Below are 15,485 nucleotides of genomic sequence, written 5' to 3' on the forward strand. Positions count from 1 at the left end.
GAAAAATTCTTTCACTGTTAAGAAAATATCCCTGGGTGCTACAGGCTATATAATTATCCTCATATACCTACTGGTACAGGAACTACACACGTGAAATACTGTCCAACCAAGGACGTCTAAGATATATTTATGTCTAATCATTTAAGTAGCTTCAAAAGGACTTAATAATAAAATTCAAGAAACCTCAATAGCACAACAATAAAGAGGCCAAGTTCAACACCAAAGATTACAGTGTATTATTGGAAAGGTTGTGGTTTGATACTGAAGTATTGTCTGATCCTGACTAACCTGATCTACTAATGCTTTATACTAGCCACTCACCAATAAGTTCACTTGCATGTGCATGACATGCAGATCCCGACCAACACACAATCAGTTTTACAGGATGTCCTGCCTTTAGTGCTTCAGGCACGTGAACTTATTGGATGGCATAACAGTATTTCCAGACTAGTTGGAGGTGAAAGTGAAAATTGGTCATTCTTAAAGTCAGCCATTGATGATCTAGTAATCTCAGCTAACAGCATGAACTGATTGTGTGGTGGTGACTGACTGGTCGCAATGTGCATGACGGCTCGACTCGACACAAAAAATATATTTTTATTCTTATGTTTCACAAGTTTGTAGCAGTTCTGCAAAATCGTACCGTGTGTTGTAAGATGTGGAATTTTCCTGATTTTCCTGATCTGATAGTGAGTTAAGCCCACTCTTAACCTACTAATCCAAATCAGCATGATGAGTCTTAGCTCCAATCATCTTTCTAATTAGGAGAGAAGCTTGGCCAAAAATGACACAATTTTGTTGTTGAATTTGGCTACAATACAATACATTTACTTAAGGACTTGAGTAATTGGTTTGAGTCCATAATACATATGGTACACAATATAAATAATGTTTTATAATAAATTGAACTACTTACATGGTTAAAACATACAACTGGTAGAATTGGATTACTATGTTCAATCGACATGACATATTAGTTAACTTAATAAATTTAAAAATAAAACCATTGCATTACCATCATTCTCTAATAATAATTTATTTACACTATTTAAAATAAAAGCTACATGTTTACACTTTGGGAGGGAAGGATTTTAAAAGTTGATTCAATTGTCTATGTGTCAAATTCTTTTCACCAGGAACAAGAATACCTTTCCTGCCTTGTTCTCTCTGGAGCTTGGCACGTTCGTTGTAATCTTTATAACAAGATTGAAATGATGACACCTCTTTCAAGCACTGTTGCTGATCGAACTCTGCTTTTTTGAAGCAAGCAAACATAACTGCCATTTCTTGCATACAAGCGGCCTCTTTGACTTTATCTCCTTTACCAGACACGGTCTTCTTCAGTCGAAGAGGTAAAAGCATTTGAAAAGGAACAGGTTCTCGTTGAGGCCTTCTTGCGTTTTTGCTTGAAGGCGCCGTAAAAAGAACAGGATTTAATCTCATTTTTATATGCAAATCAATAATACTTTTAATATTGAAATTAGTGTTTAATTTTGATTGCTAATTTTCAGTTTTCTAAGTTGTTTGTTTTTAGGTTACATTAGATGACAATTGACAATTGACATGACACTGCACTGACGTTTGATTTGACATAAAGTTTTGACGTTGAGACTTTTTTATTTATTAACTGGCTTTACGGCTCTGGGTAATTGTTATTTTGAGAATGTTGAAACACTGTTGACATTTTCGGTTGACCACCGACATTATTATTTTCCCCGTTTTGGCCACATTTTTGATCGGTGCTTTGCTCCTATTGGTCGTAGCGTGATGTTATGTAGCTTATAGCCTTCCTCGATAAACGGGCTTTTCAACACAAAAAGAATTTTTCAATTCTAACCATTACTTTGTCAGTAGGTAAGGCAAAAGTACGAAATTGCCTATAACGGGCGAGCAAATGTTGTTTGATGACGTCACGGTGTTAAACGCGAGCTGATCACTACGCACTCACTTTAAAATTCTATATCTCGGGAATTAATTAACGTATCGAAATAATTCTTTCACGAGTATTTTTTGTTTTCAACGGAGAATACAGAATGCTAACATTTAAAAACAGTTAACATTATTCATTGTGGGAAAAATTACTTAATGTCATTCAGTCGCTTATTAAACAACGAACGATAAGCTAAATTCGGATCACTTTTTGCGGTGAATTTTTATGGATGGAACCTATCTAACAGTATAGAATTATCATTGACTGTAGCAGGTCAAATAGTTCTATACATTGAATTTTATATTTTGTAAATTTTAGTTGTAGGCTACTTGCCTCTTTTGTAAACTGAATTATGGAAGTATTATAAGCTATATTTTATTTTGCTCCGTCAATAATAACCAGTTAAATCTATGCAAAAAATCTTCTTAGTTTTCTACAGCAGGCGAGTAGCCTAATAGGCTACTAGGCTACTCGCCTGCTGTAGAAAACTAAGAAGATTTTTTGCATAGAGGCAGATAAGATCCTTAGAAACTCTAATCACATTTTTACTCATCGATACTGAAGCCAAAAATATTAGTTTTTGTCTGTCTGTCTGAATTTTTGTTGACCGGGCATCACACTAAAACTACTTAATGAATTCAAATGAAATTTGGCATGATTTCATACGAAAAATATTATAAGATACACTTTTTGTTACAAAAAATGAATCAGAAGGGGGAATTTTATTATTTCACTAGCTGACGCCGCGCGGTTTTACCCTCGTGGTTCCCGTTCCTGTAGGAATACGGTGATAATATATAGCTTATAGCCTTCCTCGACAAATGGGCTATCTAACAAACAAAGAATTGTTTAAATCGGACCAGTACTTCTGGAGATTAGCGAGTTCAATCAAACAAACAAACTCTTCAGCTTTATAATATTAGTAAACATTAAGTACATTTGTAAAAATTTCCTTCATTTTTTCTCATCAATCAAAATGTCCCTATTTGTTTATTGAGTCTATAGATTAGTAGGTACTTATCCAAAATAATAAGTAGGTTTTTATTGATTCAAATAAAAGACAATAACTTTAATAATAAATCATAAAGATTTAATCTTGCGGCGTTAAGCTTACAAATTGCTATTGTAAAAGTGCCATTAGACAAAATATTATTATTTTAAGCTATTTAGATTACATTTTAAATTACAGTAGGAAGTTGGTACCTACACTTACCCACGTAGTAAAAATATCTACTTACTTATGTTATTGAACACAAACAGCAAGCATTACATAGTGATTTTTATCAAAATTGAAGCAGCCCATCCTATTTTGATAAGGATACCTACGGAATAATGTAAAAAAATTCGAAGATCTACATTCTACATATTCAGCATGTTTGGTTACCTTTTGGATTTAACCCTCCACTGCATCAAAGACTTCAGGTGGAAGCCGCGCATGTGGTTTCATACACTGTCACTCACTCATAAAAATAGGCTACTTATAAAAATAGGATACCTATACCTAACAATGAATAGGTAAACGGGAGACCGGGCAATAGTCAGTACCTACCTAAAGAAATTATGTTGAAAAAATCGTTTCGCATAATTTCAGGGTAAAGAGGATAACTAGTAGATTAAAATAAGAAGCGTGATAGCCCAGTGGATATGACCACTGCCTCAGATTCCGGAGGGTGTGGGTTCGAATCCGGTCGGGGCATGCACCTCCAACTTTTCAGTTGTGTGCATTTTAAGAAATTAAATATCACGTGTCTCAATCGGTGAAGGAAAACATCGTGAGGAAACCTGCATACCAGAGAATTATCTTAATTCTCTGCGTGTGTGAAGTCTGCCAATCCGCATTGGGCCAGCGTGGTGGACTATTGGCCTAAGCCCTCTCATTCTGAGAGGAGACTCGAGCTCAGCAGTGAGCCGAATATGGGTTGATGACAGTAGATTAAAGACACGTGGTGCATAAACAATAATACAGTGAATTACTAATCGCCAAGATTAAACAGATTAGTTTTGTATATTTATCATTGATAACCTATCGTTATAAAAGGGTTATGCGGCTCACGTGTTTAATAAATTTTAAAGTAAATAACCACTAGTGAGTGAGTATCTAATATCTTTGTAATTTTCAATTGCTTATTGATTTGAGTTATTTTCCTAAAGACAGTTATAATTTCAGAATACAAATATGAAGTACTTCGTGTTTGCCTTATGTGTCGCTGCAGCGTCTGCAACCGCGACTCCTCCCACGGTAACCGGAGCAGACGCGGATGAGGTTCAGCAGATCATCGACTCCATCTACCACCCGAGCACTGACCCCGCCACCGCTGCCGCCCTCGAGCAAATGCTCCTCGAGGTCCTCGGCATCAACAAGCCCGTCATTGTTGACGATGAGTCCAACCAACCGATCGTGATCGAGCCTGAAATCATCGATGAATCTATCATCTCCGAGCCTGGAGTGCCTGAAGAGTCCTCTCCCATTGACATTGGCCCCGCAATCATCGACGAGTCCATCGTCTCTGAGCCCGCCAACTACCCCCCTCTTGTGCAAGTCATCGTCAACGTTAACACCAATGTTAACAATCCCGGTGTTGTAGAACAACCCGAAATCCCGGAGGATGTAATTGTTGTTGAAAAACCCGAGATTCCCGAAGTGATTGTGGTTGAAAAACCCGAAATTCCCTCAGAGCCCGTGGTCGTTGCTCCCATTGAGCCTGTTCCTGTCATAACGTTACCTGATACCCTTAACTGAATAATTATTAGTTTTTTATTATGTTTACATTAAATAATTAAACCCAACTAAAAATGTGTCGTTTAATCTAAGATTTATTACCTCGTTAATGATGAACGCTACATAAATAAATAAAAACAAAGACAAATTATAGACGACTATTTTTTTTGTAATTTCCTTTAAAGAATTAATATAATTATATTTAAGAAAGATAATATGTTCAATTATTATTATTAGGTGATCGATTTCAATAATGTTGGCAAATGGTTTGAACGTACTTCCTCAAATTGCTTTAATATAGACCACTTTAAAGGTACCTACTTCTTTTTGCTGTAAATAATAATTTTAATTTTTGGCTACGTTATATACGTGGTTATAATTATAATTAAGTGATGCTGCAACCAGAGGTGTCTATACATATAGTGCAGGGGGTGCATGGTACCCGGGCGCCGCGATCTCATAAGCGCCCGAGCGCCACCTACATACACCTTCGGCTAACATATCTACATTTCGCATAGCATCTAGAGGTATTCTGAAACAAACGTGTCTAGTTTTAGCAAATAGAGGCAAATAGGTAGCTACTTACTTACAAGGCATTTGTTTGCTACATGGACAGTTTGTGGTAACTTGTAGTGCTGTTTGTACATATTCCATTTTAACAGTTCTCAGCAGTTCAGCCATTACTAGGGGGCGCTAGAATGCTGATTGCACCCGCTACGTGAGCTAGAGACGCCCCTGGCTGCAACATTACCTTTAGCAGAAATTACGTGGGTCATTGACTTAAAGTTTAATTATCTTTGTAGTCACACTGTGTAGGATTCCGTAGATTAAATTAGCACTTTAACCGCTTATGTAATGCACAAAAATAACAATACCCCACATCAATGGGATAGAAGAAAAGCATTCTTATTTTCAGATCCAATTATTCTAATTTTGATGTTCCTACTAGTCGATACCCTGGACTTTAACATTACTATAGTAGGTAGGTACATTTACAAACCTTCTTCTTGAATTCATTCAATTCAGGACACAGGGGCCACTGGATGTAGGCAGTTCATAACCGTGTTTTTTGGATCTCCTATAATTAAGGCCTATATTCAGCAGTGGACGTCCAAAATGTTGATGATCCTCCACTCCGCATTTTCCCCATCATTATATGTATACTAATAACAAAATACTCAATCTATTGTTGAAAACCGCATTATAATTCGTCGCATAGTTTAAATAAAATCTAACGTCCGACGAACAAATAAATAATTTTTTTTAAATTTAGTAAGGTAGTGGTGGTTACCTTCTGCACCCTGCGCCCGTCAATTCTATATTAGTAAAAAAAATACTACGACCATTTATGCACAATGATTATGATTTAATAAACCTCTACTCTATAGAGTGGACTAATCACTACGGCTTAAAGTTCACTTAATCCATGTTTATAAATAGTTTTCGAGAAGAGTTGAGTTGGGTTAGCTTAATTGGGTAATGAAAACACAAGATATGTTTTAATAAAAAATATATTTGAGTTGTTTTAAATTTTATTCTTTGTAGTAAGTTCTCGTTGATCTTCTGCTCCATCCTTGAAGTAATTGATATTCATAGTCGATCATACGAGCATGTTCCTTGTATTGTTGTTGTTTTATGTTTAGTTAAGCTCGTCGGGGAGGGTGATAACGGGATGAACCTCAATGGGTGCAACAAGGACTGGTTCGGGAACCACATTCTCTTCAACAACGATCACTGGAGTGGGCTCGATTTCAGGCACTTCAATGGGAGCTACGAGTACTGGTTCGGGAACCACGTTCTCTTCAACAACAATCACTGGAGTGGGCTCGATTTCAGGCAGTTCAATAGGAGCGACGAGAACTGGTTCGGGAACCACATTCTCTTCAACAACGATCACTGGAGTGGGTTCAATTTCAGGCACTTCAATGGGGGCGACAATGACTGGTTCGGGGACCACATTCTCTTCAACAACGATCACTGGAGTAGGCTCAATCTCAGGGTGGTCAACAACGATCACTGGAGTGGGCTCAATCTCAGGCTGATCAACAACGATCACTGGGGTAGGCTTAATTTCAGGGTGCTCTACAACTGATTGAGTGGCACCATTGACATTTACGATGACCTGAACCAAAGGAGAGCTGTATACGGGAGTAGGTTTAATAGGGGTGGGCCAGTTCTCAACAATGACGGGTCCAACAGAGATGGGGGACTCATCAACAATGGCGGGTCCAACAGAGATGGGGGACTCATCAACAATGACGGGTCCAACAGAGATTGGGGACTCGTCAACAATAACAGGTCCAACGGAAATGGGGGACTCATCAACAATGACGGGTCCTACAGAGATGGGGGACTCGTCAACGATGACGGGTCCAACAGAGATGGGAGACTCATCAACAATGACGGGTCCGACAGAGATGGGAGACTCATCAACAATAACGGGTCCAACAGAGATAGGCGACTCATCAACAATGGCAGGTCCAACAGAGATGGGTGACTCGTCAACAATAATTGGGGCGGGTCCAGCGGGACCGGGGACGATGAAGCGAGCTGGGCCAGCAACGGCCACAGCAACGACAGCGGCTGCGATCAACAGGAATTTCATATCTGAAAACAACATTACATATTATATTTCTGTTATTCAATTATCAACATTTTTTGTTTGTGATTTTGTTTACACAATTATTTTTCGTATCACGTCATGTCTGTGTTTTTAATTTTATATTTATGTGTAAACAATACTTACTTAGTTCTTATGGCGTTGCTACAAGAACAATGAAAGATTCTTGAATTTCTCTGTTATTTATACAATCATTTATCTCCAACGGTTATTTAAAAATTATCCGTTTTCATTGTATTCGTATCTGATAATTGATTATTATCAATTCTTTCTTAATCCAGGCAGGTATTTATGATTTGCGAATTGAAATACGATCTGATGATATAATTTCTCAGTAATTTGATTTTGAAACTTCAAGATTTTGCTCAAAAATAACGCCCATCTCTATAAGTAGGTAACCTACATATCATTGAATTTTCGATCCGATGTGGGTGTAATCCATGAGGAGTGTTTTAATAAATAGCTCAATGATCCTAATCGTCAATTAAAATCTGAGCGAACCTCAGCTCAATGAACCCATCATCTGTGCGATACGAGTATAAGTGGTACTCTTGTCCCACCACATATTTTCTACAATTATTGACGATTTTCAGCTTTCTGAACAAGTCGTAATCTGAAAGTCTACCATAGACCACAAACATACGCTGAGGCGGGTTATACAGAAGCCCAAAGAGTGTAACCAGCCACTTTCCTTAAGGTCTGTGGATTATGAAAAAGCTTTTGATTTGGTACTAACCTGGACTGTGCTATAGTAATTACAGAGATGCCGAATCAAATACATGTATATCCGAGTGTCGAAGTGTTTGTACGAGAACGCACGAACGCATAGTCACACGCAGTCCGTATAGCACACGATCAAACTACGAGGCCAATACAGATTCAGCTAGGAGTGCGACAAGGAGATGTGATCTCCCCGAAACTAGTTACCGCTGCCTTGGAGAACTTTAAGCCTCTGATCTGGAACGTAATTTGGCATCAACATCAATGGCGTGACATTTGGTTTAAAGAGCAATGGACGTCGGGCTCCCAAGGCGCTTGAAAGGCCCATTAAAACAGCATATTGAATTAAAAGAATAAAGTTATTGATTTAATCAACTTGCTGAAAACAAGGAAAACCAAAGCACCGAAAAAGACTTGAATACAGATAATAAGTTTATTACGTACCTACGTAGTTTACTGCGTATAATATATTCGTAGTAAACGTTATCCAAATACAAATACAGAGGGAGCTGTAAAACGTGTAATGGTTTCAAATAAAACCATAAATGATAAATACTATCGAAAGTTTATGCTTCAAATGAGATAATACTTTTTATATAAAACGTCGTCGATAATTGTGTTTACAATGTGTATTACAAGCCAACAAGTAAGTATTTTAAATAATATTTTTTAAGTGACTCTTGTGACTGAAATTAAATCAATTTGCGACTTTAATTATTATAATAACTAGCGGACGCCTGCGACTTCGTCCGCGTTGTAATCGATCGTCACAACTCTGACTAGATAGAGAAACGTATGTTAAAGTTTAAGAAACATATTATTTGCTGTTTGCAACTCCTTAAATGTATATATGTGCCAACTGTTACAAAGCTGCCGACAGATGGCGTTTTATCGTTTTATAACACGCTTCAAAAGTTTTTATCGAATACCTATACACTGGAACCTAAACATTCTACATTAAAAAATATGAACTATAAATTAAACGCAATTTTTGGCACAGATACTCTTACAAATAAAAGTGTCTGGGAATTATGTTAATTTAATCCAATCCGAATACGATATTTAATCATTTGGTTTGGTCTAAAAAATGGGTGTTACTAGACGTGGGTTGGTCTCGGTACTCTGTACGTTTTTGTAATAACCAAAATTCAGTTTCAAAACCAAATTGGTAATGGCACCTATTTATTTATTATTATTATTTATATCTTTTTATTGAGAAAGAATAGAATAAGGAACTTAAGCTAACATAACATACCTAATAACTATACAAATCATGCCCACGTGGAATGGTGGCAAGAATACTGGCTGCATTTCCGCGCTGGACAGCCAGGCTGATCCTTTGCACAAATTATTTTATTAAGTTATTTATTAGAAACTGGGCAGTATCACAATACCAACATCGAATTTTAATAGCGAAATTATGTTTACGCGTTATTGAAAATAAATGTTTCCCGTTTCGTTTAGTAGCGCATTACTGTGTTGTTTAAAGTTCATTTTGTTTGTCAATAACAATACATATAAATAAAATTGAAGTGTCTGTCTATAATTAAATATAGCTATGTCTTCTCAAGTGAAGTACTTACACGATACCAAAACACACATAATTTTTTTTTTAAATTTTTGTCTGAGCTCATGAATGTTGCTCAATGACCTCTTTCAAAAAATTAGACCTTATAATGATCTACTTTTTTGAAAGAGGTTATTGAGTAACATATAGGCTACTTTTTATACCGGAAAATCCACGGATCCTGCAGGATTTGCGAAAAACTGAATTTCACGCGGACGAAGTCGCGGACATAACTATTATTCCCAGATGATGGTCAAAGTCAAAATTGAATTTCATTATTATCAAATGAAGTACATTCACTACTTGAACGCACTGTCTTGGAGTTTTAGGATTCCAATGTCAAAGATGTGGTCTGTCCTATACCTAATTTACATTTTGGCCGTTTAATTTATTTTTATTTCCATGTGTCTAGATCATCAAAATGAAATACTTCGTCGTGTTAGCCCTGTGCGTCGCTGCGGCGTCGGCGTTCGCCATTCCCCCCGCGGTGAGTGGTGCGAACGCGGCTGAGATTCAGCAGATCATCGACGCCATCTACCACCCGAGCACTGACCCCGCCACCGCTGCCGCCCTCGAGCAAATGCTCCTCGAGATCCTCGGCATCAACAAGCCCGTCGTCGTCGAGGACTCCATTGTACCAGAGCGTCCTCCCATCCACGTCGGACCCGCAATCATCGACGAGTCCATCGTCTCTGAGCCCGCCAACTACCGCCCTCCTCTAGTGCAAGTCATCGTCAACGTTAACACCAACGCTGGCAGTAACCCCGGTGTTGTAGAACAACCCGAAATCCCCGAGGATGTGATTGTTGTTGAAAAACCCGAGATTCCCGAAGAAGTTGTTGTTGAAAAACCCGAGATTCCTGAAGAAGTCGTCGTTGTTGAAAAACCCGAGTTTCCTGCGGAAGAGATTATTGTTGAACAGCCCGAAATCTCGGAACCCGTGATTGTTATGCCCATTGACCCTATTCCAGTCATCACCTTACCTGATGAACTTAACTAAGTAATTACTTATACCTACTTACAATAAATTAATTATAACCAACCAAAGAGTTTGTTTAATCTCAGCTTTATTACCTTGTATTATAGATTAGGTATAAATTAATTACTATGCCACATTTGTTTTTGTCAGCAAGGTGTTTATATTTTCGTGTGATGCCCCAAAAATTACATTAAACGAAGTCTGGTTGAAAAAAGGGGTAAAAAAATATAATTCCTTTTCCCTGTAAATGGTTCTAGGGTACTTAGTTATTTCATCAAGCAACAAATATATACCTACACCTACACTTATTTTTTCGATGTGTGTAGGGTTTTTTCAGTATCATCATTAACAACCTATATTCGGCTCACTGTTAAGCACGAGTCTCCTCCGAGAAGGAAAGGGGTTAGTCCATGTGTCCACCACGCTAGCAGAATTAAGAAAATTCTTAGGTAAGCAGGCTTTACCACGATGTTTTTCCTTCTCCGTTTGAGACACGTGATATTTATTTTTTAAAATACACAATACTGAAAAGTTGGAGGTGCATTTACCGGACCGGATTTAAACCTATGCCCTCCGAATCGAAGGTAGAAATCCTAATTATCCTCTGAGTTTCTTAATAGACATTCATAAAACGTTTCACGAATCTCCTACCGCACCTTAATTTTTAGCACACATTCTATGGTACCTATCAATTATCATAATCAGATATTTTTTTCTATTGTTTCATCAATTTGCGAGAAAGAACCTAAGAAGGTTTTCACTTATCGTCGCATGCTCATCTGAATCCCATTTTCTCCTGGAAGTATTTAAACGACAATGGTTTAACGATAGCGCAAAGCCACTACAATGGTTTTAGTATGAATTACATAAATTACAAGGCTATAAGAAAAAAAGATACCTACATACAGCCGAACGTAGAACCTCCTCCTTTTTGGAAGTCGGTTAATAACCTCAATAGGGCTGTTAGCCGCAATAGCTCAACGGTAAGAGCGGTCGAACTCATCACCGAGGGGTAGTGGTTCGATCCCCGCCCTGTTGGTCTATTGTCGTATCGTATCCACTCCTAACACAGTCTTTACCGACTAATTGGAGGAGAATGGGAATATTGGTCATATTTAAAAAAAATATGCCAAATATTCTTTCTAAAAAAAGCCTCAAAAGAATTTAAAGTAAATTAACTTATTTATAATCATTCTCCCCTTGAGAATGGGTCGTGCATTGGTCTGGAACGCTACATGTGCCGATACATTAACAGCGTCTTACATGCAAACGACCAGCAAACGTGCCGGGTGGCAGATACGCGGGAGCATCAAAAGGTACTGAAATACAGCCCGTTTGGCGTCAAGACACTAGGTCCGTGGGGCAGGAGTGCCCAGACTCTTCACTAAAAAAATATCAAACGCCTCAGGAAGGCAACAGGCGACCCTCGCGCAGGCAGCTTTCTCGCCCAATGAATTTCAATCGCAATACAACGCGGGAATGCTGCCTGCGTGATGGGCATCCTACTCGTATCAAGGGCGCCACATTTTGATAGGTTTTTAAGCATACATTATTTCTAATGTATGCCTATTTTAACACTTAATTGTGTTTTAATAAAACAACTACGAGTATGATCCATAAAATTAAATAAACATTATAAAAATATTCATAATATTTAAATGCAGTCCGGCTCCTATAAGTTCACTCGTCTACACCTTGAAGTTAAATGGGAAATACTCCTGAGCACCCTATATATAAAAAAGAATCCATACATCCTTTGGCCACGCCATCACGCGTGAACTGACTGATTTCACTATTTTTTTAAGTGTTTTTTATTGTCAGGAGAAGGTTTTTATGACAGACAAATTTAAAAAAAAATAAGGAGTAGGGGTAAGGTAGGGGTAGGGTAGGGGTAGTCGAAAGTTTACATCTAGTTTCATGCGGACGTAATCGCGGGCGTCCGCTAGTACTTTAAAAAAAAAGAAAACTGAATACAACAATACAAACGTAAACTATGGAATTTGTGATCAATAATTCGGTTTGGAGCTTATCACACTAGTAAATCTTATCTATATCACATACGCAGTACGCAACTACTTCGACTAACTGTTGACGGCTACCTATTACTATCACGTGCTATTTATTATTAGGGTATACACAAAATCCATACGCATTGTTCAATGCATTTATCCTCTAGAACTCACCGTTCATCTTGTCGATGCCATCAGAAATACTAGTCGCAGGAGCAGCAATACAAACATATAATTTATCGGCGTAAACATGAAAGATTGAAAGTTATGTAGTGTTGTCTGTTGATAAAAGAGTAAACAGGAGAGGAGAAAGAACACCGCCTTGAGAGACCCAGAAATGAATTATTGTGAATGAATGTTATTACTACACTTCGTTCCATGTAGGATGGCGCGGGTGACAGTTCGTTTCACTCTTGAAAGTTTGTCGCGATTCACGATAATAGTATTTACGTAATAAGAAGAGCGAAATAGCCCAGTGGATATGATCTCTACCTCCGATTCCGGAGGGCGTAGGTTCGAATACGATCCGGGGCATGCACCTCCAACTTTTCAGTTGTGTGCATTTTTAAAAAATTAAATATCACGTGTCTTAAACGCTGAAGGAAAACATCATAAGGAAACCTGCACACCAAAGAATTCTCCGCATGTGTGAAGTCTGCCAATCCGCATTGGGCCAGTGTGGTGGACTATTGGCCCAACCCCTCTCATTCTGAGAGGAGATTCGAGCTCACCAGTGAGCCGAATATGGGTTCAGGGTTGATAATGACGAAGAAGTGGGCTCGATTCCGGTCCGGGGCATGCACTTCAAACTTTTCAGCTGTGTGCATTTTAAGAAATTAAATACCACCTGTTTGAAACGGTGAAGGAAAAACATCGTGAGGAAACCTGCATACCAGAGAATTATCTTAATTCTCTGCGTGTGTGAAGTCTGCCAATCCGCATTGGGCCAGCGTGGTGGACTATTGGCCTAACCCCTCTCATTCTCGAGCTCAGCAGTGAACAGAATAGGTTGATAATAATAATGATGAACTACCGAGAAAGGTGCCAAGCCGGTGATGTATTTAAAATTAAAAGTCTAAATAAATGCATAAGAAATTAAATGTCTTGTCTCAAAAGGTGAAGGAAAAACATCGTGAGGAAACTTGCATACCCGAGAATTTTCTTAATTCTCTATGTGTGTGAAATCTGCCAATCCGCATTTGCCATTTGGCCAGCGTGGTAAACTCAGGACCCCTCTCATTCTGAAAGGTGACTCGTGCTCAACAGTGATCTGAATATGGGTTGATAATGATAATATTGACATACTGTGTCTATTATTTTACACTTTAATAAGTATATTATTGAGTTTTGAAATCGGTTGATTTTTTTAATTTATTACAATCAAAAAAGCAAATGCACGTATGAATTCCTAGACTATGACAAGATGATAATTTAACTGCGTAGGTATAATTTATCCAAATAAAAACACAATTGAAGCTGTAAAACGTGTAATGATTCCAAATAAAAGCATAAATACTATCAAAAGATAATGTTTTAATGAGATAGTATTTTTATATAAAACGGTATGAATAACTATGCTCACATACATTTTACAGTAGCCAACAAGTTAGTACGAGTAAGTATTTTAAATACATTTTATTTGTGCTTAAAGATTCTCATAAATGGCATTTGAGAATCTTTAAGTACTATTACTATAATGCTAAAAGTTTGTTTATTTAGTTGAAACCGCTAATTGTAATAGAACATGTTTGAATTGAAAAAATATATCCATTTTTTGAGGAACGCTAAATAACATCTCACCACGACTGATAGAAGATGTGAATCAGAGAACGATGTGGCAAAAACGACAAAAAAATCCGGTGCATGCGCTGTTTCCACTACTCATAAATCCCGTATTCACATTTCCCTTTAAAAATTTCTAAAAAACGACGCAGACGAAGTCGTAGATGTCTGCTAACCGCTAGTAAAGTATAATTATTCTAATTATACTCTGATAATATGCCATTTAACATTCCCTACTACTTGTACGGTGTTTTAAATATAAAAATATCAGTTTTTTAAAACAAATACTTTATTTTGAAGTTTGTTATTCAGTCCATATCAGTCCAAAACTGCTTATTCATTTGACGTTTCAGTTTCAAATACGTTAATTTTATAAAAAAAGTTGTATGATTTTGAATTACTTCAAAAGGTTAGCTTTAGAAAAATTCAAAGTAGAGAATCTTATTGTTCAAAAACCTTGGCATTAACAGCCTTAATTACGTAGTCTTTAATATTATGTTACCATTTACAATTTTAAACTCAGAAATGCCAGTTTTTAACTTATTTTTATTTGTGTCCAGATCATCAAAATGAAATACTTCGTCGTGTTAGCCCTTTGCGTCGCTGCGGCGTCGGCGTTCGCCATTCCCCCCGCGGTGAGTGGTGCGGACGCGGCTGAGATTCAGCAGATCATCGACGCCATCTACCACCCAAGCACTGACCCCGCCACCGCTGCCGCCCTTGAGCAAATGCTCCTCGAGATCCTCGGCATCAACAAGCCCGTCGTCGTCGAGGACTCCATTGTACCAGACCGTCCTCCCATCCACGTCGGACCCGCAATCATCGACGAGTCCATCGTCTCTGAGCCAGCCAACTACCGCCCTCCTCTTGTGCAAGTCGTCGTCAACGTTAACGCCGATGCACCCCAAGATGCAGTTGTCGTAGAACACAACAAACCTGAATTTATTAGTCCCGCTATGCCGCTTCCGGAGATCCGCTACTAGAAACTACTACCTACTTATACGGCTACAATCTGTATATTTTAATAAAATACGACTAAAATATTTCCTTATTTTGCTTAATTTCCTTTCCCTGAAAGTGAACCTTATAATATTCTATTAATCATAAACATCATTATTCTATATGTTCGAAATATGATCTAATCGAAAAGTGCTTACTA

General features: G+C 37.9%; 5 protein-coding genes across 5 annotated transcripts; 3 read left to right on the top strand and 2 right to left on the bottom strand.

The window, feature by feature from the left end:
* Positions 1-1,011: 1,011 nt before the first annotated feature.
* Positions 1,012-1,571, bottom strand: LOC112046760 (uncharacterized). The gene has a single exon (XM_024083534.2). It carries the CDS (start codon positions 1,441-1,443, stop codon positions 1,069-1,071), a length of 375 nt encoding a protein of 124 aa, XP_023939302.1. The 5' UTR covers positions 1,444-1,571; the 3' UTR covers positions 1,012-1,068.
* Positions 1,572-3,535: 1,964 nt separating this feature from the next.
* Positions 3,536-4,766, top strand: LOC112046759 (uncharacterized). The gene has a single exon (XM_052887746.1). The coding sequence runs from the start codon at positions 4,107-4,109 to the stop codon at positions 4,668-4,670; it is 564 nt and encodes a 187-aa protein (XP_052743706.1). The 5' UTR covers positions 3,536-4,106; the 3' UTR covers positions 4,671-4,766.
* A 1,259-nt stretch (positions 4,767-6,025) lies between these two features.
* On the bottom strand, positions 6,026-7,254 carry LOC112046757 (calphotin-like). The gene has a single exon (XM_024083528.2). The coding sequence runs from the start codon at positions 7,252-7,254 to the stop codon at positions 6,289-6,291; it is 966 nt and encodes a 321-aa protein (XP_023939296.1). The 3' UTR covers positions 6,026-6,288.
* An 819-nt stretch (positions 7,255-8,073) lies between these two features.
* Positions 8,074-10,593, top strand: LOC112046758 (uncharacterized). The gene is made up of 2 exons (XM_024083530.2): positions 8,074-8,635; positions 9,969-10,593. The coding sequence occupies exons 1-2, from the start codon at positions 8,615-8,617 to the stop codon at positions 10,554-10,556; spliced, it is 609 nt and encodes a 202-aa protein (XP_023939298.1). The 5' UTR covers positions 8,074-8,614; the 3' UTR covers positions 10,557-10,593.
* A 3,539-nt stretch (positions 10,594-14,132) lies between these two features.
* Positions 14,133-15,363, top strand: LOC112046730 (uncharacterized). Its single transcript, XM_024083493.2, has 2 exons — positions 14,133-14,159; positions 14,887-15,363. Exon 2 carries the CDS (start codon positions 14,896-14,898, stop codon positions 15,307-15,309), a length of 414 nt encoding a protein of 137 aa, XP_023939261.2. The 5' UTR covers positions 14,133-14,159; positions 14,887-14,895; the 3' UTR covers positions 15,310-15,363.
* The last annotated feature ends 122 nt before the right edge of the window (positions 15,364-15,485 follow it).

This window comes from Bicyclus anynana, chromosome 20 (genome assembly GCF_947172395.1).
Source record: "Bicyclus anynana chromosome 20, ilBicAnyn1.1, whole genome shotgun sequence".
Classification (NCBI taxonomy): Eukaryota; Metazoa; Arthropoda; class Insecta; order Lepidoptera; family Nymphalidae; genus Bicyclus; species Bicyclus anynana.

Coding starts and splice junctions, on each gene's coding strand:
- LOC112046758 (XM_024083530.2), top strand. CDS start 8,615: ATGTGTATTACAAGCCAACAA. Junction 8,636..9,968: donor TGTGTATTACAAGCCAACAA/GTAAGTATTTTA, acceptor CCATGTGTCTAG/ATCATCAAAATGAAATACTT.
- LOC112046730 (XM_024083493.2), top strand. CDS start 14,896: ATGAAATACTTCGTCGTGTTAGCCCTTTGCGTCGCTGCGGCGTCGGCG.
- LOC112046760 (XM_024083534.2), bottom strand. CDS start 1,443: ATGAGATTAAATCCTGTTCTTTTTACGGCGCCTTCAAGCAAAAACGCA.
- LOC112046759 (XM_052887746.1), top strand. CDS start 4,107: ATGAAGTACTTCGTGTTTGCCTTATGTGTCGCTGCAGCGTCTGCAACC.
- LOC112046757 (XM_024083528.2), bottom strand. CDS start 7,254: ATGAAATTCCTGTTGATCGCAGCCGCTGTCGTTGCTGTGGCCGTTGCT.